Consider the following 26,602-nt stretch of genomic DNA (forward strand, 5'->3'; position numbering starts at 1 on the left):
CACTCTCACTTGCATGGCTCTTATAGTCTTTGAGTCTCCGTCACATATATAAACATATATAAACCTTATACATCTCTGTCAGATATATAAACCACAGATCCATATCATACCCATGCCTATACACTATCTACACATTATTCATAATATTAAGCCCACTCCATAATATGAGACTTAAGACTCTTTCCAATACATATCCTAATTGCCTTTAAAGCTGCTTCAAGCAACTCAGTATCTTCGCCATCTCTATCACATCTCCCATATTCCCCATGCCACTAGAGTGAGATTGAAGCCTATCCCTGACATATCAGACCCTTTTTCATTTCTGTACTTTGAAAACACTATTTCCTCTGCCCTATCTCTTAAGATCCTTTAAGACTTAGTGAAAAAATTACTTCATTTGAAAATCCTTCTCTGAATCCAAGGTTGCCTCATTATCTGTCATCCTAGCACTTACTGCCTTTTTAGTAGCTACAAGTCAGTTTCCTCACGCTACACTGTAAGATTACATTTAAAGCAGGAAAAGATTTACTGATTCTCTATATATCAAATACTTAGAAGTATGTCTCAAACCAATAACATTCAATACTTTTCAGATGAATGAATGATATTTCTAGGATGAGATTTTGAGATGGTTCCAAAGTCTCAGGGGTTTCCTGGGATACTCTTGAATAACCATGAACCACTCAAGAAATACCCTGTCTGGATATACTCAAGAAAATATCTAGAGCAGTTTCCTCTGTTCTAGAATCCCCAAAGTTTCATTCTTTGTATAAAACATCCAAACAGGTCTAATTAATCTCAAATCAAAAAATTAAAAACCAGTGACCTGATTAGCAAGAAATTCATGAAGAGATTCATGGCTAATTGCATGTATACATATATGTGAAGATATGTAATTTTTTAAAGTATGCGATATAAAAGGGAAAACCCATAAAATATTGAAGTGCACACAAACAGGAGGCTTTAAGAAGATGTTTATTTAACCAGGCAACACTAGATGGGCCTAAGGGTAGACCTTGTAATAAACCCTTAGGATGGGTATATCCATAGAAAGTTTAGAGTTGTTTGAATCCCCACTGTACTCTGCTAAAGATGGAAACAGAAAGCCAACATGAGAGACCAGAGTCAGATAAAGCCTGGAAAAAAAACACTATATAAAATAAAGCAAGAAAGTCCAGAATATGTAAGTTGATATAAACCAGGGACTCCATGGAGCCCTAAGGGATCTTCTGAAGTATCATGTATCTGACAAACACTGGTTGTGAAAACCGAGAATACTAGGATCTAGGAATTCTTGAGGCTTTTGAATATTGTCCTGTTGTTATGCAGTGCTTGAGGCTGAGGTTCTGGTCTGAATAAAACCTTATGTCAAATGGGCTTTGGAATTAATTCTATTATAGAACCAATGCAACAAGGTGTTGAAAAGAAGCTCTGTAAAGTGTTTGGGGAGTTGAAATGTGTGACATCTCAGAAGCTCCAGGGCATTTTTAAGTATAAGGTAAACATTTTTCAAATTACCATTAAATTTTTGGAAAATGTGAAATCAATATTTAAAATACATAACATACCTGATAGATTTAATGGTGAGTGCAAAATCTTTCAACAACTGATAAGCAGCTCCTTCATGTATCCTAAACAAAAATATTTGAAACTTAATAGTATAAAAACATTAAAGAACTTATGTCATACTGAAATGCTGGATTTGTCAATAATAAATTACTTTTGTCTGTCATGACATATTTACTAGAAACTTTTTGTCACACATCTTAGATGATGATTCTATCAACAGGAATGATGATTCTGAATTCAAAAATGTCATAAGTATTACAACCACACATAATCAATACACATAGAAGACTGACCATCTCAGAAGAAATCCACAATAGGAAAGTTAAGCTCAGGAGAGTGAATAGGAGCCGGAGAATCAAAATGGAAGAATCAAATGAATTATTTACTAATGCCACAACTTAATTCACAATAATGAGTTATATTTTTAAAAATGATCAGAAATACCTACGAAGACCCTAGGTTTGCTTCATCCCATGAACACAACTATATAACTATCAAAATATCCTAAATACCCCAGAAATCAACCTGAAGACTGACAGAACAAAGTCCACAACTGAAGGTAGATAAAAAACTACATTGAAGAAAGTAGGAAGTTCAGAGATGTGGTTTGGGAGAGAACTGCCCATTGCAGTGGGATGGGAGCCATAGAGGTGGAGCAGGGTAAAGACAGACTAGCACACAGTGGAGCATAAAGGGAAGATGATTCACCATAGTAACTGGCTTGGAAGATGAGAGGGGCTGAATATCATGAGTTCTTGCAACCAATGAGGCTTAAAGGCTAGAATTTTAAAGGTCAGTGAGCTTGGCTTGGATAGCCCAGGGGTATCAGGACTGCTTTTGGAGAAAAGGCAGGGCAAACAACCCATGGATGTATAGTGTGGAAACAGCAATTGAAGGGTGCCTGTGGCATACAGGGCTCTGGGAGGTTATTTGTTCTTCTCAGAAAATGTCCCAGAGAGGTAGTGTTCACAAAAGACCTCTCTGTGAACAAAGAAACTGACCAGCACCACTTCCCTCCCCCACCACAACTAGCACAGGGCTAGTTGTAGGAACCAGTACCATGCCAACTGTCAGTACCTAACTTGTTTATGCCAAGCTTGGTACCTGCCATGCTCTGGTGTATCCACCCTTCCAAGTTATGCTTGCCTCAGTCCCAGGACTGTGAAAACTCCCCCCTGAGGATAGACCAGCTCAAACCCCTCCCAGACTGCAACTCCCAACAAGGAGTTCTATGTAAGACCATTACCCTCAAAAACAGCAGAGGTACCTGACTTTCCTAACACACAGTAGCTGACACAGAGACAGACAAAATGAGAAGACAGAGGAATTTGTCCCAAATGAAAGAACAGGATAAGGCCATGTCCAGGGATCTCAGTGAAACAGAATTTAAAGTAATGATTATAAAGATACTCACTGGACTTAAGAATGGAAGACCTGAGTGAGAACCTTAACACAGAGATAAGGAATAACATACCAGGAATAAAGGGCTCAGTAAATGAAATGACAAACACACTTGATGGAATGAACAGCAGGATGGAAAATCAGTTGAACAAATTAATGACCTAGAACTCGTGGTAATAGAAAGTAACCAAGCTGAACAAAAGAAAAAAAGGAATTATGCAAAATAAGAAAAGACTTAGGGAACTCAGTGACTCTATCAAACGTAATAACATTTACATTATAGGGGCACCTGGGTGGGTCAGTCAGGTAAGTGTCTGTCTTCAGCTCAGATCACAATCTCAGGGTCCTGGGATTAAGCCCCACATCAGGTTCCCTGATCAGTGGGGAGGCTGCTTCTTCCTCTCCCCATCCCCTCCACTTGTGCACATTCTCTCTCTCACTGTCTCAAATAAGTAAATAAAATCTTTATTTAAAAATTCACATTATAAAAGTCCTAGAGGAAGAAGAGTAAGAAAAGGGGACAGAAAATTTATTTGAAGAATAATAGATGAAAACTTTCCTAACAGGGGAAGGAAAAAGATATCCATATCCAGGGGGCACAGAAAACTCCCAACAAAATCAACAAAAGCAGATCCACACCAAGACATAATTAAAATGGCAAAATATAGTGATAAAGAAAAAAAATTAAGAGCAGCAAGACAAAATAAGGCAGTTACCTATAAGGGAAACTCCATAAGGCTATCAAGGGCTTTTTCAGCAGAAACTCTCCAAGCAAAAGAAAAAGGCATGACATATTTAAAGTGCTGAATGGGAAAAATATACAGCCAAGAATACTCTATCCAGCAATTCTATCATTCAGAATAGAAGAGGAGATAAAGAGTTTCCCAGGCAAAAAAAAAAAAAAAAAAAAAAAAAAAAAAAATTAGAGCAGTTCATGACCAACACAATAGCCCTCCAAGAAATATTAAAGGGGACTCTTTGAGTGGACATGAAAGACCAAAAGTGACAGTATGAAGGTAGGAAACACAAAAACAGTAAAAATGAATTCTTTTTGTAAAAGACCACCCAAGGTACTCACAAAATAGAAATATGTAAAAGAAGGTATCTTATATCTAAAACATGGGGAGGAGAGGAGTAAAGAATGGTTCAAACCTAAATGACCACCAGCTTAATATAGACCAACAGCTAAATATGCAGAGGATGTAATCTAATGGTAACCAAAAATCAAAAACAACTAATAAACTGCAAAAATAAAGAAAAGAAATCCAAATATATCACTAAAGAAAACCAGCAAACCATGAAAGAGAGAAAGACAAGAAAGGATCAGAGAAAATCTTTAGGAACAACCACAAAACAAGTAATGAAACAGCAATAAATGTATATATACACCAATAATTACATTGTATGAAAATGGACGAAACACTTGAATCAAAAGATAGAGTGACAGAATGGATTAAAAGAAAAAAAAAAAGACTCATCTATATGCTGCCTATAAGAGCATTGTAGTCCTGAAGACACCTACAGATTGAAAGTGAGGGGATGAAGAAACATTCATCATGCAAATGGTTGTCAAAAGAAAGCCAACTAGCAATACTTATATTGGACAAATTAGATTTTAAAGCAGACGGTAACAAAAGACAAAAAAGGGCACTTTATAATCATAAAGGGGAGAATCCAACAAGAAGATATAACAATTGTAAATATTTATGCACCCAACATGAGAGCACCTAAATATGTAAAACAGTTAACAACAAGCATAAAGGAACTAACGGATAATAACACAATGATAGTGGGGGACTTTAACATTACACTTAAATCAATGGCCAGATCATCTAAACAGAAAATCAACAAGGAAACAGTGACTTTGAATGACACACAGGACCAGACGAATTTAACAGATATATTCAGAACATTCCACCTTAAAACAGTAGAATACACATTATTTTCAAGTACACATGGAACATTCTCCAGAATAGATGACATATTAGGCCACGAAACAAGCCTCAAGAATTCAGAAAGATCAAAACCACACCATACATCCTTTCTGACCACAACCTCAAGAAACTAGAAGTCAGGGGCACCTGGGTGAGTCAGTGGGTTAAGCCTCTACCTTCAGCTCAGGTCGTGATCTCAGCATCCTGGGATCGAGCCCCACATCGGACTCTCTGTTCAGCAGAGACCCTGCTTCCCCCTCTCTCTCTGCCTGCCTTTCTGCCTACTTGTGATATATATATCTCTCTCTGTCAGACAAATAAATAAATAATCTTAAAAAAAAAAGAAAAGAAAAAAGAAACTAGAAGTCAATCACAAGAAAAAATCTGGAAGAACCACAAATACATGAAGGTTAAATAACATGCTACAACACAATGAATGGGTAAACAAGGAACTCAAAGAATAAATTAAAAAGATATATGGGGGCACCTGGGTGGCTCAGTGGGTTAAGCCTCTGCCTTCAGCTCAGGTCAATATCTCAGGGTCCTGGGATCTAGTCCTGCATTGGGCTCTCTGCTCAGCAGGGAGCCTGCTTCCCCCTCTCTCTCTGCCTACTTGTGATCTCTCTCTCTGTCAAATAAATAAATAAATAAAATCTTTTAAAATATATATATGTACATGGAAACAAATGAAAATGAAAACGCAATGGTCCAAAATCTTTGGGATGCAGCAAAAGTGGTTCTAAGAGGAATATTTATAGCAATACAGTCCCACCTCAATAAGTAAGAAGACTCTCAAATAAAAAAAACCTAACCTTACACCCAAAAGAGTTAAAAATAACAAAACCTAAAACTAGCAGAAGGAAAGAAATAAATGAAGATTAGAGCAGAAATAAGTGATATAAGAACTAAACAAACAAACAATAGAACAGATCAATGTAACCAGAAGGTGGCTTTTTGAAAAAAATCAATAAAACTGATAAACCTCTAATCATAAATTAGAGGGGAGAAATAACTGCCAACACCAACAGAAACACAAACAATTATAAGAGAATATTATGAAAACTATATGTCAACAAATTAGACAACCTGGAAGAAAAAACTAAATTCCTAGAAACATAAAACCTACCAAAACTGAAACAGGAAGAAATAGAAAATTTGAACAGACTGAATACCAGTAAAGAAATTAAATTGCTAATCAAAAAACTCCCCCAAAACAAAAGTCTAAGACCGGATGGCTTCACGGGAAAATTGTCCCAAACACTTACCAAAGAGTTAATTACTATTCTTCTCAAACTATTCCGAAACATAGAAGAGGAAGGAAAACTTCCAAATTCATTCTGTGAGGCCAGCATTACCCTGATACCAAAACCAGATAAAGACACCACAAAAAAGAGACCTACAAGCCAATATCTCTGATGAATGTAGATGCAAATATCTTCAACAAAATACTGGCAAACTAAATCCAACGATACATTTAAAAACTCATTTATCTTGGTCAACTGGGATTTATTCCTGAGTTGCATGGTTGTTCAATATTCACAAAGTAACCAATGTGATATATCACATAAGTACAAGAAAGACTAAGAACCATATGATCATTTCAATAGATGCAGAAAAAAAGCATTTGATAAAGTACAACATGCATTCATGATAAAAAAAAAAAAAACCCTCAACAAAACAGGCTTAGAGGGAACATACCTCAATATAATAAAGGCCATACATGAAAAACCCACAACTAATATCATCCTCATTGGGGACAAACTGAGAGTTTTCCCCTAAGGTCATAGCCACAGTAATTAGACAACAAAAACAAATAAAAGGCATCTAAATGTGTAAAGAAGGAGTAAATTTCACTATTTGCAGATGACATGATGCTATGTATAGAAAACCAGAAAGACCACTAAAAATCTGCTAGAACTGAAATATGAATTCAGTACAGTCACAGGATACAAAATCACTGTACAGAAATCTGTTGCATTTCTATACATCAATAATGAAGCAGTAGAAAGAGAAATTAAGGAATCAATCCCATTTACAATTGTATCAAAAACAAAAGATACCTAGGAATAAACCTAACCAAAAAGGTGAAAGATCTGTACCCTGAAAACTATAAAATGCCGATGAAAGACGACACCAAGAAATGGAAAGACATTCCATACTCATGGAATGGTAGAACAAATATTGTTAAAATGTTTATACTACACAGAGCAATCTACAGATTCAATGAAATCCCTATCAAAATACAACCAGCATTTTTCACAGAGCTATAACAATCCTAAAATTTGTATGGACCACAAGAGACCCTGAATAGCCAAAGCAACTAGAAGAAGAAGAAAAAAAAAGAAGTAAAGCTGGAGGCATCACAATTCCAAACTTCAAGTTATATTACAAAGCTGTAATGATCAAGATGGTATGGTACTGGCAGAAAAGAGACCCATAGATCAATAGAACAGAACAGAAAACCCAGCAAAGGACCCACGATTATATCACCAATTAATCCTTGACAAAGCTAGGAAGAATATCCAATAGAAAAAAGATCCATCACTTCAACAAATGATTTTGGGAAAACTGGACAGCAACATGCAAAAAGAATGAAACTGGAAGTGGTGCCTGGGAGGCTCCTTCAGATAAGCCGCTGCCTTGGGCTCAGATCATGATCCCAGAGTCCTGGAATAGAGCCCCATGTCAGGCTTCCTGCTCAGTGGAGAGTCTGCTTCTCCCTCTCCCTCTGCCCCTCTCCCTCCTCCTCTCTCTCTCTCTCTCTCACTCTCCCTCTCTCTCTCTCTAAATGAATAAATAAAATCTTAAAAAAAAAAAGTATGAAACTGGACAACCTTTTTTATACCTTATATAAAAATAAATTAATAATGGATTAAAGACCTAAATGTGAGACCTGAAACCACAAAAATGCCAGAAGAGAACACAAGCAATAACTTCTTTGATATTGAATATAGTAACTACTTTCTAGATAGATCCCCTGAGGCAAAGGAAAACAAAAGCAAGCAAACTATTTGGACTATGAAATAAGTAGCTTCAGGGACACCTGGCTGGCTCAGTTGGTAGGCTGCGGGACTCTTAATCTCGGGGTTGTGAGTTCAAGCCTCATGTTGGGTGTGGAGCCTACTTAAAAAATAAATAAATAAATAACTTCTGCAGTGAAGGAAACAATCAACAAAACTAAAAGACAACCTAAGGAATAGAAGAAGATATTTCCAAATGACATATCTGATAGAGGACTCTATGCACAATATATAAAGAATTTATAAATCTCAACACCCAAAAAGCAGATAGTCCAATTAAAAAATGGCAGAAAACCTGAATGGACATTTCTCCAAGAAGGACATACAGATGGCCCACAGACACATGAGGAGATGATCATCATTACTTTCCATCAGGGAAATGCAAATCAAAACTACAATGAGATATCACCTCATCCCTGTCAGAATGACTAAAATAAAAAAACACAAGAACACCAGTAGGTGTTCATGAGGACATGGATAAAGGGTAACCTTCCTGCACTGTTAGTAGAGTGCAGACTGGTTCAGCCACTATGAAAAACTGTATGGAGTTTCCTCAAAAAGTTAAAATTAGAACTACCCTACTATCTAGCAATCACACTATTGGATATTTATCCAAAGAATACAAAAACATTAATTCAAAGGGCTATATGCACCCTTTTGTTATAGAAGGATTATTTACAATAGCCAAGATATGGAAGCAGCCCATTATCAAGTGTCCATCAACTGACAAATGGATATATATATATATATATATATATATATATATATATATATATAATTTCAGCCATAAAAAAGAATAAATCTCACTATTTGCAATAACAAGGATGGAGCAGGAGAGTATAATGCTAAGTGAAATAAGTCGGCCAAAGAAAGATAAATACTGAAGGATTTCACTCACCTGTGCAATTTAAGAATAAAACAAACAAGCAAAGAGAAAGAGAGAGAGGCAAACCAAGAAATGGACTCTTAACTATAGAGAACAAGCAGATGTTTACCAGAGGGGATGGGGGAGGGGGATGGGTGAAATATATGATGGGGATTAAGGAGTGCACTTGTCAAAATAAACACAAGGTGATTAAAATAAAAAACTTTAAAAAGGAATAAAATACATCTGCATCAGTGAGCTATGAAATTTTTAAAAAATCAGTATTTATCTAGTGTCCCAAGTTTTAAATCCATTAATTCAATAAAAACTGCTCAAAATTTTATGCAAATTTTCTACTGAATTACTTATTAGTGTGACAGAATGCCCCTATCACATCTATGTCCTCAGTGCCTGGACCAATTTCTCTACTTTCAGTGCCTGGACGAATTTCTCTACTTTCAGTAAATCCAAGAGGGTTTACCCTTCCTTACTGTTTTTGAAAATTATTTCCTTGCCAAAGAGCTAAAACAATTGTCCTATGCTCAGTCTTCAGAAGTGTGAGTTATATACCTTTTTATATACTTCTCGCAGATAATGGTGAGTTTTTAAAATAACTTATAATCAACAGATAGGATAGTAATAAATAAAAACACATCTGTGAGAGTATGCAAATATATCTGCAGGGTACATCTTTAGGTCAAGTGAGTCACCTTAAGTTCCAAGATTTTGCTGGTAAACCACAGGTAGAGGTAGAAATGAAAGAGAAAGATGGAGACACAGACATGAATACAGACATGGACACAGAAAGGTAGAAGTTGAAAGATTAAGGGGGGGTGGATAGGTGAAGATAGATAAAACATACCTGTTGTCCTGGACTAGTCCTGTCAAGGAACCATGTTTATAGAAATCAAGTGCATAAGCATTAAGTGGCATTCTTCTTCCTTGGTTATCAAATACCTGTGACCACAACACAGGAGCCTGATTGTGATTGATACCAATTGTGCGTAGAATGACCTAAAGAAACACAAATCTTTTTGTTATTTATGTGTAAAGAAAGTTTATGATTTCTTACATTGTGCTTTATAGTTCCTTTCTTTATTCAACTTTTTTGAAGCACACTGTTCATGATGAAGTAAGAGGGTGTCTTTCATACACACTGGGTTGGTGCTATCCTAAGCAAGTCTAGAAAATGACTTGGTACCACCTACAAACATTATTGCCTCACAGCGTACTCGGCAATTTCAACTATCCAGCCATGAGAATAACAAGAGTCACTAGGAAAGAAAAGCTAATTTTAATTTTTTTTCATTATTCTCATTGGTATAATAGATATCTTGTAAACAGAGTATCAGAGATCTGGTGCCTTCTGTGTCTCAAGAGAAGAATTCAACTCTAACAACTGCAAGAACCCAATCACCAGAATAAAAAGGAAGGGGAGAGAGATATACAAGGAAAGAGAAGAAAAGTAAGAATAGCAAGTTAACAAGTCAATAGCCTTTCATGTCTGGTCATTTTATGAAAACTATACAGGGTTAATAGGAACTACTCTAATACACTAATCAGTACAACTACTTTCTCAAATGATTTGGTGGTAGCATGGAAAGTTCTTTTATCACTGTAAGTTCTTGGAATATTCTTATTCCATTATGATCCAGAAACCTGTTTGACCTCAAAAATCCAGAATATTTACATTCCAGGGAAACTATTGTACATGGGCACTAGATATTTGTAGCAGCCCTTTTTGTAACAGTAAAGAATAAAAACAAACACAAACAGTTTTTAAGAGGAAACTAGATCAATGGCTTGTTTTATATCCACACTCTGAAATATTATGAAGCAGTGAAAATAAAATAGAGCTTCAACTGATAACACGAATGAATCTTGTGCAAAAAGCAAAACAAAACAAAAGCAAAAAACAACATCCAGGAGACTAGAGTAAGTATTCTTTTACTTTCTATAAAAATCAAAAGCAGCAAATATAAAAAGGAACTTTGGAATATGATGTTTTTTAAAGGAGAATTAAACACAAAATTCAGGATAATTTATATCCTAGGGAAAGAGGAGAGACAAGAGAGTAAAATAGAGAAGGAGTACATGGGTTCTGAGTCCATGGGTTTTCATTCTAGTTTAATGCTTTACAGCTTATCTATATGTTATTTAAAGATTATATGAATACCTGTGTAGCATTACATTAAAATGTAACAAACAATAAAAGCAAAATAATATTTGAGAGGTTATAACTTACATTAGTAAAGTAAAATTGCATAAAGTGAGTTGGGTAAGGCAAAGGACATGTTGCCATCAAGGCGTACTCTAGAAATACTCATCCGTGTAGGATGCTTCAAAATAAATGATATAGAACCTGCTTCTTCTAACACACCAGCAGGAACAATGAAAAGTCTGTATTAGTTCCTGCTTTGTCCCTTAAAGATCTCTTCTAATTGATGGTGACTAGGTGGCAATAAGACACAGACACTATATCCTATTATAACTGTATTAGTGTTCCTCAAAAACTTTACGGAAAAATGTGCACATGGAAGGGAAACAAAAGTTAATGGTACCTACTAACCATAAGTTGAATTAATTGTGAAATAGAAAAAAAAGGTAAATTATAATACTTAATAATTAATGTCTTTTTTTCAACGTGATTAGCTACAAACTTCTTACATAAGGAATTAATTATAATTATAGAAATAAAATACAGGAAAAAAGCTTCATAAATTTTTTTTAAAGATTTTATTTATTTGACAGACAGAGATCACAAGTAGGCAGAGAGGCAGGCAGAGAGAGAGAAGGAAGCAGGCTCCCCACTGAGCAGAGAGCCCGATGCAGGGCTCAATCCCAGAACCCTGGGATCATGACCTGAGCCTAAGGCAGAGGCTTTAACCCACCGAGCCACCCAGGCGCCCCAAGCTTCATAAAATTATTGATCTTATAAGCTAATTTCAGTCCTCTATTATTTCTATGCCAGAATTCCACACTCTCCCACATTCTGTTAAGATACAACTCACATGAGAGTAAAGACCTGGAGGAGCGGTCTCTAAGTAATTTTTAAACCATGTACATTATCAATTTTTAAAAAATGTCCTTTCTCATCTCTTTTTTCATGAATGCTTTTTTCTCATCTTATAAAACAAAAAGCTTCCTCAAACTTACTTGGGGTTTAAAAATGTACAGAGTAGCAACAAAGAGCCATATTGCTTTCCTATTAAGAAAATGGGTGACTTAAGGACTAAGCAAAAAAATAACTTTTTTTCTTTTAAATTAGGTTGTTTCCAATTACTTGAATTCAACAAAATTACAGTGGATCTAATTAAGTTGTTAATTAAGAGATCATTAAAAATATGTTTGTGATAATAGACTGGAAAGTGATTTGGGGCAAACACTCAGAAAGAATTAGAAGAATTACGTATCACTGTCATAAAAGTTGTTCCATTCTGAGCTACTTCTCTATTTGAATAAGGCTTCTCAACATTCAAATTAAAATTTGAAGCTGGAACTGTCTCATTCTAAAAATAAGTAAATATTCATTCTTAGTTATTGTACTAATTTAAAAAGAAATAGTTTCATCCATTCCATTAATACATTTCTAATATAACGTTAATTTTATTTTTGGTAATTACTTCTCAAAATTTGTATTATATTTAAGTTTCTGCAATTAACAGGAAATAACCTGTTGTATACTATTGAAATTGCATTCTTGTTTAAACTGAAATTGCATACTATTTAAGCTAAGAAATGTGATAGACAGGGTAGCTTAATGTTTAAAAATATATTACATTAAGGTAAAATTATGTGGCGGAATGTATAATCTAAATACAAGAGAAAAGAACTTTACCAAATTTTAAATCATTAGAAATTTTATTCTTGACTGTTTTTAACTTCATAATTATGAGTATTCAAATGCCTCAGCATTCAGATTCCATTTTATACATTAAAAATGATATGGTGGCTTTATTTTAACATATCAAAGTTTATCTGAAGCTGGAAATTATATCATCAGAAGTTATTAGAATTTGTGATAAAAATGTAAGTGTCCATTTAAAATGCACAAAGCGGGGGCACCTGGGTGGCTCAGTGGGTTGAAGCCTCTGCATTCAGCTCAGGTCATGATCCCAGGGTCCTGGGATCGAGCCCTGCATCCAGCTCTCTGCTCAGCAGAGAGCCTGCTTCCCTTCCTCTCTCTGCCTGCCTCTCTGCCTACTTGTGATCTCTGTCTGTTAAATAAATAAATTTTTTAAAAAAATGCACAAAGGTCTATTTAGTTTTTCAAAATTCTTCTAAGTGATACTGGACTAAAATATTTTACATAATAGAGGACTGTCTAGGATTTTGGGCTAGAATAGAGTTGAAACCCTAGTGTCAAACCATAACATCAAATATAACAAAACATTTTCTTTCTCAAACTTTGTGTTAAAATATAAATTAAATTTCTGTAAGTTTATTCCAACATTCAGTGAATTATCCAACATATTCCCAATGTGTCTAGTTCTTTGTACACCATTTTGGACATCAGTGATCCAGAATACATATGGAATTTACAACATCTATAGCAAAACCAGGAAGGCCTCAAGATAGTTTTATGTGCTCTTTTCACAGCAAACTTGCATCAGCCTACAAAGACAGAAGAAAAGTGGTGATACTTGGGAATTCTATATAATGGAGCAGGGTCCTTCATGTCAACACTGAAAAACTGAAATCATATTGGCCTCAAGAGTACCATTTCCTGGATATTTCTGTTCATACACCTGGATTTTTTTTTTCAATTTGGGAAATTTGAACTCTTTCTAAACAGCATAGAAGTATGCATTCAATTCTTTCTTAAAGATCTTTAATGTATAAACCCCATTTCCACTTACATGGTTTGGAGTATTTGGTTGAAGCAAATCACCATCAGAGTTCCCAGAAAGACAAACAAATGGAGAAATAGCTACTCTTCCTTCTTTGCAGTTCATCAAGTGAGACACAAGTTCAGAGTCCTCACATTCTTTCCCTGTGAAATCTGGCCACAATAAGTTGGAATAGTTTAGCTTTTAAAATATTGGCCAAATTGTTACACTTTATGCACATTCTCTAGACCATGCTACAATGGAGTAATTCAACTTTCCAGGACCTATGACAGACTGGATGAGTATATCACATAGCATGAGTAGCATGGGGCACCTGGGTGGCTCAGTCAGTTAAACCTCTGCCTTTGGCTCCGGTCATGATCCCAGAGACCTGGGATCAAGTCCCACATTGGACTCCTGGCCTAGTGGGGAGCCTGCTTCTCCCTCTGCCTCCAGCTCCCCCTGCTTGTGCTCTCTCTCGCTCTCTGAAAAATAAATAAAATATTTTTTTAAGTGAGTTGCACATCTTGGCACAGCATACATTCAATAAATGTTAGCTGTTAATGTTATCAATATTATGAAATTTGGTATTATGTTTTAGTTCCTTGATCAACAGGTAATAAAAGACCACCTTTAAATTGCATGCTCTTTTAACACAGAATTATTGTTATTACCTCGAAGCTTTTTCCCACCAAACTTAGATCTGGCCTCACAATCATTCCAGCAAGATTATCCCAAGAGGCCACTGTCAAAGGGTTTGGAAATGGCATATAAGAAGAAATATTTTTTCCATTCCCATTCTTTTTTTAAAAGATTTTATTTATGTATTTGACAGAGAAAGAGCGCATGCGCACAAGCAGGAGGAGGGGCAGAGGGAGAAGCAGGCTCCACACTAAGGAGGGAGCCCAACATGGGACTCCATCCCTGAACTCTGGGATCATAATCTGAGCAAAAGGCAGATGTTTAACAAACTGAGCCACCCAGGCATCCCCTCTATTCCTGCTCTCAAAAAGCACCAGATTGTGCATTCAAAGGTGACTCTAATTTGTAATGAAGGCACTCCTATTTTGCCTCCTTTGGGATGCTCACAATGATCCACTATTACTGTTTGCTTTTGTTCATGCTGCTTCTCACTTTAATAGGCCCAGGAAGTAATAGGCTCTGCTTCCTTTTTCCAACTGAAGATGTTAGGGTATAATAAAATTAGGAAATTGCTACCCATGACTCAACCCTTTCCTTTTATCCCAGTCAGCTTTTCCTGTTTATTTTCCCCTCAATTTCTATCCAATGGCTTATGAAAAATAAGAGCAAAGATTAATGTGTTTACTATGTGCTAGATACTGTTCTAAGATATTCACATATATTAACTGAATTATTTAAAGCTCACCCAAACTAGGTTTGTAATGCTATTCTCTTTTTTATATAACTTTTCAGAAAATTGAGGCATGAATATGGATTATTGAAATAATATGGAATCTTGCCCAAGGTCTCCCTTTTAAGAATAGCAGAACCAGTGTTTGGGTCCAGTTAATCTTCTAAGTCTATACATATTTCCTCAATAAAATGAGTGATAGAATGGTCTCTCATTTCTCTTCATTTCATAAATGTCCTTACTGCACTTTTCCAGGCTTGCCCCAAAAGCAATCTTTAATCAAGATGGTTTATAAATGACTCTATTTATTTTTATTCTCCATTGCCCTTTTGGCTTCTAAAAATCAAGAGTTTCCTTCTTTGGAAAGCAGATTTTTTTAAGGCATACTGATCCTTCCCAGGCTCTTCTCTTCCTCTGGAAAAAATATTCTTTTATTTTTTCTTTAAATTGTTCCACAGTGGAACTAAGATATACTTACTTATTTTTGACAATGGGAGTTGATATTCCTGTTTCATATCAGCCAATTTGGAAACATTTAGTAGGAAGGAGGCAAAGGCTTTTGTAACATCCATGTTATACTCATGTAAAGCATCATTAAAATCCTCAGGGAGATCATCAAGGAACACCTAAATCATCAGGGAGATCATTAAGAACAATGGAAAGCCAAATAGGTTTTTTAGAGAGATCTATATACCTTCCTTGAAAACTAAAACTTTGGAAGAATGGCAAAGAACACTGCAATATAATTCTGTAGTCACCTATTTATTCAATAATATAATTGTTACATTCTTTCATCTGTGAAATTGAAATAAAATTCATTTTTTGTTTCTATCTGCATTTATAAAAACTAGTACACTCACTTAAAATTTTGCTTTCACACTACTTAATCAACAACATCTTTTTCCTTTTTTAAAATTTTTTATTTAAATTCCAGTATGGTTAACATCCAGTGTAATATTAATTCCAAGTGTACAGTATAGTGATTCAATACTTCCATACAACACTGACCACATTTCTTTAATAAATACCAGACACAGGACTTTTTATATCTTCCTTGGTTAGTTTTGGAAGGTTGCATTTTCTAGGAATATGCCCATTTTGTCCAAATAAGAAAATGTAATGGCATAAATTACTTGTAATACCCTCTTTTATTCTTCTCAATGTCCAAAGTAAGATCTGTAGTAATATCCCATTTTCTGTCCCAATATTTGTAAAATTTACCTTTAATTAGATTTTCTATTTGTTTTATTTTCTGAGCTTAAGCTGAAAAATTAAATCATTGATTTTTTCAGCCTTTAATCTTTTCTAAGATATAATTATAAGCCTATAAATTTTGCTCTAAACATTGTATGAGTTACATCTTTTATTTGTATATTTATTATTGTTTAATTAAAATATTTAATGATTTCATTTTATTTTCATCCTATTTATATTTTGTCCAATGTATTTTCTTAATTTTTTACTTTATTTTTTCAGTGTTCCAAGATTCATTGTTTATGAACCACACCCAGTGCTCCATGCAATACATGCCATCCATAATACCCACCACCAAACTCACTCAACCTCCCAACCCCCTCCCCTCCAAAACCCTCAGTTTGTTTCTCAGAGTCCACAGTCTCTCATGGTTTGTCTCCCCCTCCAATTTCCTCCAACTCACTTCTCCTCTCCATCTCCCCATGTCCTCCATGTTATTCCTTATGCTCCACAAATAAGTGAAACCATATGATAATTGACTCTCTCTGCTTGACTTATTTCACTCAGCATAATTTCTTCCAGTCCCATCCATGTTGATATAAAAGTTGGGTATTCATCCTTTCTGATGGAGGCATAATATTCCATTGTATATATAGACTATATCTTCTTTATCCATTCATCTCTTGAAGGGCATCTTGGCTCTTTCCACAGTTTGGCAACTGTGGCCATTGCTGCTATGAACACTGGGGTATATCTGGCCCTTCTTTTCACTGCATTTGTATCTTTGGGGTAAATACCCAGTAGTGCAATAGCAGGGTCATAGGGTAGCTATATTTTTAATTTTTTGAGGAATCTCTGCACTGTTTTCCAAAGTGGCTGTACCAACTTGCATCCCCACCAATAGTGTAAGAGGGTTCCCTTTCTTCACATCCTCTCCAACACTTGTTTCTTGCCTTGTTAATTTTGGCCATTCTAACTGGTCTCAATGGGGTTTTGTTTGAATCTCCCTGATGGCTAATGATAATAAACATTTTCTCATTTGTCTGTTAAATATTTGTATATCTTCTTTGGAGAAATGTCTGTTCATGCCTTCTGCCCATTTTTTGATGTGATTATCTGTTTTTTGAGCATTCAGTTGAGGAGTTCTTTATAGATCTTGGATATCAGCCCTTTGTCTGTAGTGTCATTTGTGAATATCTTCTCCCATTCCGTGAGTTGCCACTTTGCTTTATTGACTATTTCCTTTGCTGTGCAGAAGCTTTTCAGATACTTAATTGTGAAATTCACGAATCATAATTTCAGACAGAAGTTCTTAAGGGCAGCTAGGGGGAAGATATGCCTTATGTACAGAGGAAAGACCATCAGAATAACATCAGACCTGTCCACAGAAACCTGGCAAGCCAGAAAGGGCTGGCAAGACATATTCAGGATACTAAATAAGAAGAACATGCAACCAAGAATACTCTATCCAGCAAGGCTGACATTCAAAATGGTAGAAGAGATAGGACCGGCAAGGTTTAAAAGAGTAGGTGGCACTACAAGAAATATTGAGGGGAATTCTATAAAAGAAAAAAGAACCCAAGAGTGACATAGAACAGAAATTTATAGAGACAATCTACAGAAACAAGGACTTCACAGGCAACATTATGTCAATAAAAACTTATCTTTCAATAATCACTCTCATCATAAACGACCTAAATGCTCCCAAAAAATGGCCCCGGGTTGCAGACTGGATAAAAGGACAGGACCCATCCATATGCTGTCTACAAGAGACACATTTGGAACCTAAAGATACATCCAGACTAAAAGTGAAGGGATGGAGAATGATCTTAAATGCCAAACGGGCCTCAAAAGAAAGCTGGGGTAGTGATTCTCTTATCAGATAAATTAGATTTTAATCTAAAGATAGTAGTCAGAGATACAGAAGGACACTGCATCATTATTAAAGGGTCTATACATCAAGAAGATCTAACAGTTAATAAATATTTATGCCCCCAATATGGGAGCAGTCAACTACATAAGTCAACTGTTAACCAAAATAAAGAATCATACTGATATGACTACATTAATTGTAGGGGATCTTACCATGCCACTCTCAGTAATATATCATCCAAGCAGAAAATCAATAAAGAAACAAGAGCTTTGAATGAAACATTGGACCAGATGGACCTCATAGATATATACAGAACTCTCCACCCTAAAACAACAGAATACTCATCCTTCTCGAGCACACATGGAATTTTCTCCAGGATAGACCACATACTGGGTCACAAATCAGGGTTCAACCAGTACCAAAAGATTGAGATTATTCCCTGCTTATTCTCACAATGCTTTGGAACTGAACCTCAACCACAAGAAAAATTTGGGGAGGAATTCAAACACCTGGAAGCTAAAGACCATCCTGCTCAAGAATGTTTCGATCAACCAGGAAATCAAAGAAGAACTTAAACAATTCATGGAAACCAATGAGAATGAAGACACATCAGTCCAAAACCTATGAGATATGGCAAAGGAGGTCCTGGGCTGGGAGAATATATAGCCATCCAAGCCTCACTCAAAAAAACTGAAAAATCCTGAATATACCAACACTCTTTACACCTAAAGAACTGGAAAATCAACCCCAAATTCAGCCAACCCCTTACCCAAGAAGGGAAATAATCAAGATTAGAGCAGAGATCAATGAGTTAGAAACTAGAGATACAGCAGAACACATCAATGAAACTAGAAGCTGGTTCTTTAGAAGAATCAATAAGAACAATAAACCAGGGGAGTCTGGGTGGCTCAGTGGGTTAAGCCTCTGCCTTGGGCTCAGGTCATGATCTCAGGGTCGTGGGATCGAGCCCCACATCAGGCTCTCTGCTCAGCTGCGAGCCTGCTTCCCTCTCTCTCTGCCTCTCTGCCTACTTGTAATATTTGCCAAGTAAATAAATAAAATCTTTAAAAAAAAGAAAGAAAAAAGAACAATAAACCACTGGCCAAACTAATCCAAAAGAAAAGAGAGAGAATCCAAATTAATAAATTATGAATGAAAGGGGCAGAGATCACGACTAACACCAAGATAATAGAAACAATCATCAGAAATTATTATCAACATTTATATGTCAGTAAGTTAAGCAATCTAGATGAAATGGATGCATTCCTGGAAACCTATAAATTTCTAAAACTGAATCAGGAAGAAATTCACAGCCTAAATAGACCAATATCTAGTAACGAGATTGAAGCAGTGATCAAAAACCTCCCAACAAACAAGAGTCCAGGACCTGATGGATTCTGTGGAGAATTCTACCAAACATCCAAAAAACAGATAATACCTATTCTCCTGAAGCTGTTTCAAAAAATAGAACGAAAACTTCCAGACTCTTTCTATGAATCCAGCATTACCTTAATCCCCAAACCAGGCAAAGACCCCACCAAAAAGGAGAATTTCTGACCAATATTCCTGATGAATATGGATGCCAAGATTCTCAGCAAGATCTAACCAATATGGTCCAACAGTACATTAAAAAGATTATCCATCAAGACCAGGTGGGATTTATCCATGGCATGCAAAGGTGGTTCAACATTCGCAAATCAATGTGATAGAACAAATCAATAAGAGAAGAGATAAGAACCACATGGTCCTCTCAATTGATGCAGAAAAAGCATTTGACAAAATACAGCATCCATTCCTGATTAAAACTCTTCAAAACATAGGGACAGAGGGAACATTCCTCAACTTCATAAAACCTATGAAAAACCCACAGCGAATATCATTCTCAATAAGGAAAAGCTGACAGCCTTCCCTTTGAGATCAGGAACATGACAAGGATGCCCACTCTCACCACTGTTGTTCAACATAGTACTAGAAGTCCTAGCAACAGCAATCAGAAAACAAAAAGAAATAAAAGGTATTCAAATTGGCAAAGAAGTCAAACTCTCTCTATTCACGGATGACATGATACTTTATATAGAAAGCCCAAAGTCTCCACCCCCCAGCTACTAGAACTCATACAGCAATTCAGTAATGTGGCAGGATACAAAATCAATGCACAGAAATCAGTTGCTTTCTTATACATTCTAACGATGTATTTGTATCAATGTATATGTATCAGTGTAATTATTCTAACAATGAAAATATAGAAAGGGAAATTAGAGAATCGATTCCATTTACTCTAGCACCAAGAAGCATAAGATACCTGGGAATAAACCTAACCAAAGAGGTAAAGGATCTGTACTTGAGGAACTACAGAACATTCATGAAAGAAATTGAAGACACAAGAAGATGGAAAAACATTCCATGTTCATGGATCAAAAGAATAAACACTGTTAAAATGTCTGTGCTGTCTAGAGCAATGTATACTTTCAATGCCATCCTGATCAAAATTCCACTGGCATTTTTCAGAGTGCTGGAACAAACAATCCTAAAATTTGTATGGAACCGGAAGAGACCCTGAATTGCTAAGGAAATGTTGAAAAATAAAAACAAAGCTGACGACATACGTTGCCTGATTTCAAGCTTTACCACAAAGCTGTGATTACCAAGACAGCATGGTACTGGCACAAATACAGACACATAGACCAGTGGAACAGAGTAGAGAGAGTCCAGATATGGACCCGCAACTCTGTGGTCAATTAATCTTTGACAAAGCAGGAAAAAATATCCAGTGGAAAAAAGACTCTTCAATAAATGGTGCTGGGAAAATTGGACAGCTATGTATAGAAGAATGAAACTCGACCATTCTCTCACACCATACACAAAGATAAACTCAGAATGGATAAAAGACCTCAATGTGAGGCAGGAATCTATCAAAATCCTAGAGGAGAACATAGGCAGTAACCTCTTCAACATCAACCACAGCAACTTCTTTTAAGACATTCTCCAAAGGCAAAGGAAACAAAAGTGAAAATGAACTTTTGAGACTTCATTAAGTCTCATTAAGAATTTTATTTATATTCAAAAGGTATTTTATCACAGTAAGCACTACAAGTACAAATTTTTTTTAAAATCAGTGTTACAAGGCTTATAAGCAACTAATTAGGGCTCTGTCATACCACCCACACCCTCAGTCCCAGAACCGTGTTAAACTCTCTTGCTATTTCTTTTGTTGACCTATGTATTTAGAAATGCATCTATCTAATTTTCAGGCAACTCAGGAATTTCGGATTCTTCTGGTAAGTATTTACTTGGCATATCTATTCTTCTATCATTTTACCTTCAACCTTTCTGGGACCATATAGCTAAAATGTGATTTGTATAAACAGCATATAATTGTGGGTTTTTTCTTAATAATATCTAAAAATGTTAGTATTTTACCTGAAGTATTTAGTACATATATAGCCAATGCAGTTACTTATACAGTTGAGTTTGTATATACAACTTTAATATTTAGTTTCTATCTAGACCATATATTATATATTATTTTTCTCTGTTCTTGCCTTTTTTTAAATCAGGTTTTCTTCTATTAACACTTGTGCACTATTTTGCTAGTCTTTATCCCAGAGAATACAAAATACATTTTTAATTTTCACAACTCTTAATAGTGTAAGAACCTTAAAATATTCAAATATATTTACCTTTCCCAACACTTATGTTATGATTATCATGCATTTTAGTTTATATATATATAATAGATTTTATAATTATTTTTAGATACAGTAGATATTTATTTATATCTACCCACACATTATCCTTTCTAGTATACTTCATGACCTGTTACATCTTCAAGTCTCCCAAGTTTAGATTTTTTGTCTGCCTAAAATATATGATATTTCTTTTAACACATATACAAGAAACTATTAGAACTAACAAATGGTAACAGCAAAGTTGGAGGATAGAAGATCAACATAAATAGCTGTGTTTCAAAAAAAATGTATTTCTATACATTAAGTATCTGAAAAGAAAATTAGGACAATCTCATTTGTGATAGCATTCAAAAAGAATAAAATATTTAGGTATAAACTTAACCAAGGAGGTGAAAGATCTCTTCACTAAAAAGTATAAAACACTCATAGCATAGAGGACAATAGGAGAAGGAAGGGGAAAATGAAGGGTGGGAAATGAGAGGGAGAGAGGAACCATGACAGACTATGGACTCCAGGAATCAAACTGAGAGTTTTGGGGAGGGTGGGGGATGGGTGAGCCCAGTGATGAGTATTAAGGAGGGCATGTATTACATGGAGTGCTGGGTATTATATGCAAACAATGAATCAAAGAACACTACATCAAAAACTAATGATGTACTGTATGGTGACTAGCATAACCTTAAAAAGGAAAAGAAATAAAATTTTAAATAAACATCCAAAATAAATAAATAAATAAAGTGATAGTCCAGGTTAAAGTTAAAAAAAGAAAAAACATTCATGAACAAAATTACAACAGACACAAATAACGCAAAGGAATGCCATGTTCATAGATTAAAATAATAATTACTAATAAGATATCAAAAATATCCAAAGTGATCTATAGGTTCATTGCAATTCCTATCAAAATCTCATGCCATTTTTTACAGAAACAAAAATCAATCCCAGAATTCATATGGAAACACAAAATACCGTGAATCATCAAAATAATCTTGGGGGGGGAATAAAGTCAGAGGCATCACATTTTGTAATTTTAGAACACATTATAAGGGTACAGTAATTAAAACAGTATTGTATTAGTATCGTGAAAGACATATAGACTAATGGAACAAAATAGAGTCCAGAAATAAATCCAAGTATATATGGTCAAAAGATCTTTGACAAGAGTGTCAAGAACATACAATGGGAAAAGGATAATCTCTTCAACAAATGGTGCTGGCAAAATTTGATAAACACATGTAAAAGAATGAAATTGACCCTTACCATACACTGTACATAAAAACAAACTAAAATGCATTAAAGAATTAAATGTAAGACCTGAAACTATAAAATTCATAGAAGAAAATATAAGGACATTGATCTTAGAAATGATTTTTTATATGACACTAGAAGCACAGGCAACAAAAATGAAAATAAATAAGTAGGACTAAGGAAAAGAATTTTTTTTATATGACTCCAGAAGCACAGGCAACAAAAATGAAAATAAATAAGTAGGACTAAATCGAACTAAAACATTATGCATAGCAAAGGAAATAATAAAGTGAAAAGGCATTTCCAGAATGGGAGAAAATATTTCTAAGTCAACTACCTGGTAAGGGGATAATATCCAAATATATATATAAATCTTCTACAACTCTATAGCAAAAAAAGCCAAAAAAAAAAATGGGCAAAGGACTTGATTAGACATTTTTCCAAAGAAGTCATGCAAATGACCACTACGTGTATTAAAAGTTGCTCAACTGCACTAATCATTAGGGAAATGCAGATGAAGCCCACATTAGATATTGTCTCCTACCTGTTAGTATGGATATTATCAAAAAATCAAAAAGGTAAGTGTTGAGGAGAATATAGAAAAATTAGAATCCCTGTACACTCTTGGTAAAAATGTACACTGATGCAGCCACTATGGAGAACATTTAGAGTTTTCCTCAAAAAATTAAAAATAGAACTACCATATGATCCAGCAATCCCATTGTCATGTATATATCAAAAGAATTGAAATAAGGATCTTGAAGAGATATCTGTACTCCCTTGTTCACTTCAAAACTATTCACAATAAGCTAGATATCGAAACAACCCAAATGTCCATCAAGAGATGAATGGATACGGTAATGTGGTATATACAAACAACAGAATATTATACTACATTTAAAAGGAAGGAAATCTTTCCATTAGCAAAAACATGGATGAACCTAGAGGATATTATGCTAAGTAAAATAAGCCAGTCACAGAAGGACAAGTAATTCATGATTTCATGTAACGGAATTTATATCTTATAAATTCTACTTATATTCCACTTATATCATAAATGGTTAAACTCATAGATGCAGAGACTAGAATGGTGACTCCCAGGGCCTGGGTGGAGGAAGAAAGGTGGAATTGTTTTTCATTGGATATAAAGTTTCTGTTATGCAAGATAAATAAATTCTAGAGATCTACTGTACAACAGAGTACCTATAGTTAACAATACAATATTGTTAAGTTTAAAATACATGAAGAGGATAAATCTCATGTTAAGTGCTCCTACCAAAAAAAAAAAAAAAGAAAGAAAGCCACCGTACACACAAGGAATATGGGATATGATGAATATATGTCATACCTGGGTTGTAGTGATGATATCATGGATATATGCACATGTCCAAACTCATTAAGACATAAATATTAAATGTGTGCAATTCCTTATATATCAGTTATACCTCAGTACTAATAAAGTTAAAAAAGTAAAGTAGATTTATGCATACCTTCCTGATGTATTATTAAATCAATTACAATATATTTAGCCTATTTTAAATTATGTTTAAAACATGCAAAATATATGTGCATATTTATGTATGAAAATAGAGTAGGAGGAAATTTTTGAACATTTTCTTCTAGCTTCAATTATTTTGGTTAAAAAGTCAGCTATCAATATCATTGCTTTTTTCAAGGAAATGCCTGTTTCAGCTCTAGCTGGTTTATAATTTTCTCTTTGTTTTTGACTTTCAGTAGTTTTAGTTTAACATTTATATTTATCCTTCTTTAAGTTGACTAATAAGCTTTTGGAACTATGGAGTGTTGCCTTTTATCAGCTTTAGAAAATTCCCAACTAGAAGAGTTGTGAATACTCTTCTGCCATTTTCTTCCCTTCTTTTCTTAATACATAACATTAAACCTTTTGACTGTAATCCATATTTCTCTTATGCTATCTGCCTTCAATTTTTTTCTCTCTGTGGTACAGTTTGGGTACTTTCTGTTGAGCTGTCAGCTCATTGATTCTGACTTCTGATAGGTATATTCTGATCAGATATTATATTTTTCAATTCTGACATTTCCATTTAATTATGTGGTAAAATTCTAATTATTGGGTGAAATTCTCTAACCTTCCATGAATTTTTTCTATCTATCTATCACTATCTCCTATTTTCTAACAGTTCTCCTATTTATCTATCATTTTTCCTATTTTCTTGAACATATTAATCATACTTAAATTTTTTGTCTCTTAACTCTAATATCTGAATCATCCGTGTGTCTACTACTATTGCCTGCATTTCTTTCTGCCAATTGGTCATATATTCTTGCTTATTCACTTTTTTAGTTCTGGGATTTTTTTTCCACCATAAATTGTTTACAAAAGGACCTGATAGGCTTCAAATGATATTATCTTCCACCAGAGTGAGTTTTCCCATTTTTGTGCCTGGTTATATGATTGAAGATGTGAACACTTCAGTCCAAATAGAGATTAAAGTGGTATTGCTGGTATTGCTGGTATAGTTTTCCAGTTTTATTAAGTTTCCATCTATACCTGACTTAACTCTGTTCTTGAGTCATGATTCTCTTGGGACTTTGATTATGAGGCTGGTGGGACTTGTTTTCTCAGTCCTAAAAGACTACCAAAGATCTACCTCTTTCCTACAGAGCTTCCTAACCTTCCACATCTTCCAGTTCTAAAAGCCTTCAAAAATGTCTTGAGGGGCATACAAGCCTATGAATAAGTGCATAGTGGGTTTTTACTTAATAAATGCCACAAGATTGCAAACATTTGGTGTAGTAATCCAGCATTTCATGCAGACCTGGTACTCAGTAAACATTCTCAATAAACTCATAGAAACACTATGTCTCCCACGTTTCTGTCACTCTAGCCTCATGTGGTCACTAAAAGCTTTAATAATTGTTTTAATCTCAGAAGCAGCTCTCTGTATATGCTAAGTAATATTTTTATACCATGTTCAGAATCAACAAATTCTTTGGTAGAAAGCCATGATTAAAGATTCCCATTACATCATTAGTAAGTTTTTGTCATTTTACAATTTTAGACAGTCAAATCCTCATTGTTTCCACAGCTCTCTGTTGCAACACAAGTGATAACCATCTACTATATCCTACCTGAAAGTGCACAAATTTCCAATAACCTTTAAAAAAGAGAAAGAGAAAAAGAAAGAGACTGGCAGACAGTGAGAAAGACAGGAGGTCTCCATGCAAAACCTTCCTTTAGTGTATATCTTTATAATGTCTTTCTTTGTGAGAATTTAGATACTGAATTCTTAAGTTAAATATAAATTGTTTAAACAAAACAAATAATACTTCAAGAGTGTACATGTGATAAAAAAATGTGAAGATGATAGGTCAATGACTAAAGTTATGTTCACTGGTCAAGAGAACATTCTGTGAGGGCTAAGATTTGTAATTTGACATTGTGGAGTTAGACAATATAGATTAACTCATCTCTTTTTGTTCCTTGTCACCTTTTACTAAGGTTATTTAGTATAACCCACCTATCCCACTTTCTCAGATTCCAGTGGGGTATATTAGTAACAGTATTTGATGTTGATTTAATAATAGCAAATCCTGATCAAAGAATATGTTGCAAATAAAATTGGAAA

General features: G+C 34.9%; 1 protein-coding gene across 2 annotated transcripts in view; it reads right to left on the reverse strand.

Annotated features, from left to right (window-relative positions):
- DDX60 (DExD/H-box helicase 60) overlaps positions 1–26,602 on the reverse strand; it is a 114,490-nt gene that overhangs the window by 2,716 nt on the left and 85,172 nt on the right. Inside the window, exons 34-38 of one of the 2 annotated variants that reach the window (XM_032855453.1) lie at positions 15,469–15,616; positions 13,649–13,791; positions 9,652–9,803; positions 1,569–1,631; positions 65–1,136 (exon numbers count right to left, since the gene is read on the reverse strand). In XM_032855453.1, coding sequence (XP_032711344.1) covers positions 1,004–1,136; positions 1,569–1,631; positions 9,652–9,803; positions 13,649–13,791; positions 15,469–15,616 — 639 coding nt within the window. In that variant the 3' untranslated portion in view covers positions 65–1,003. Of the gene's footprint in view, positions 1–64; positions 1,137–1,568; positions 1,632–9,651; positions 9,804–13,648; positions 13,792–15,468; positions 15,617–26,602 lie in introns of those variants that run through there. The other variant, XM_032855454.1, reaches the window with a different exon arrangement.

Source organism: Lontra canadensis, unplaced genomic scaffold (assembly GCF_010015895.1).
Source record: "Lontra canadensis isolate GAN:19392208 unplaced genomic scaffold, GSC_riverotter_1.0 scaffold10, whole genome shotgun sequence".
NCBI classification, from domain to species: domain Eukaryota; kingdom Metazoa; phylum Chordata; class Mammalia; order Carnivora; family Mustelidae; genus Lontra; species Lontra canadensis.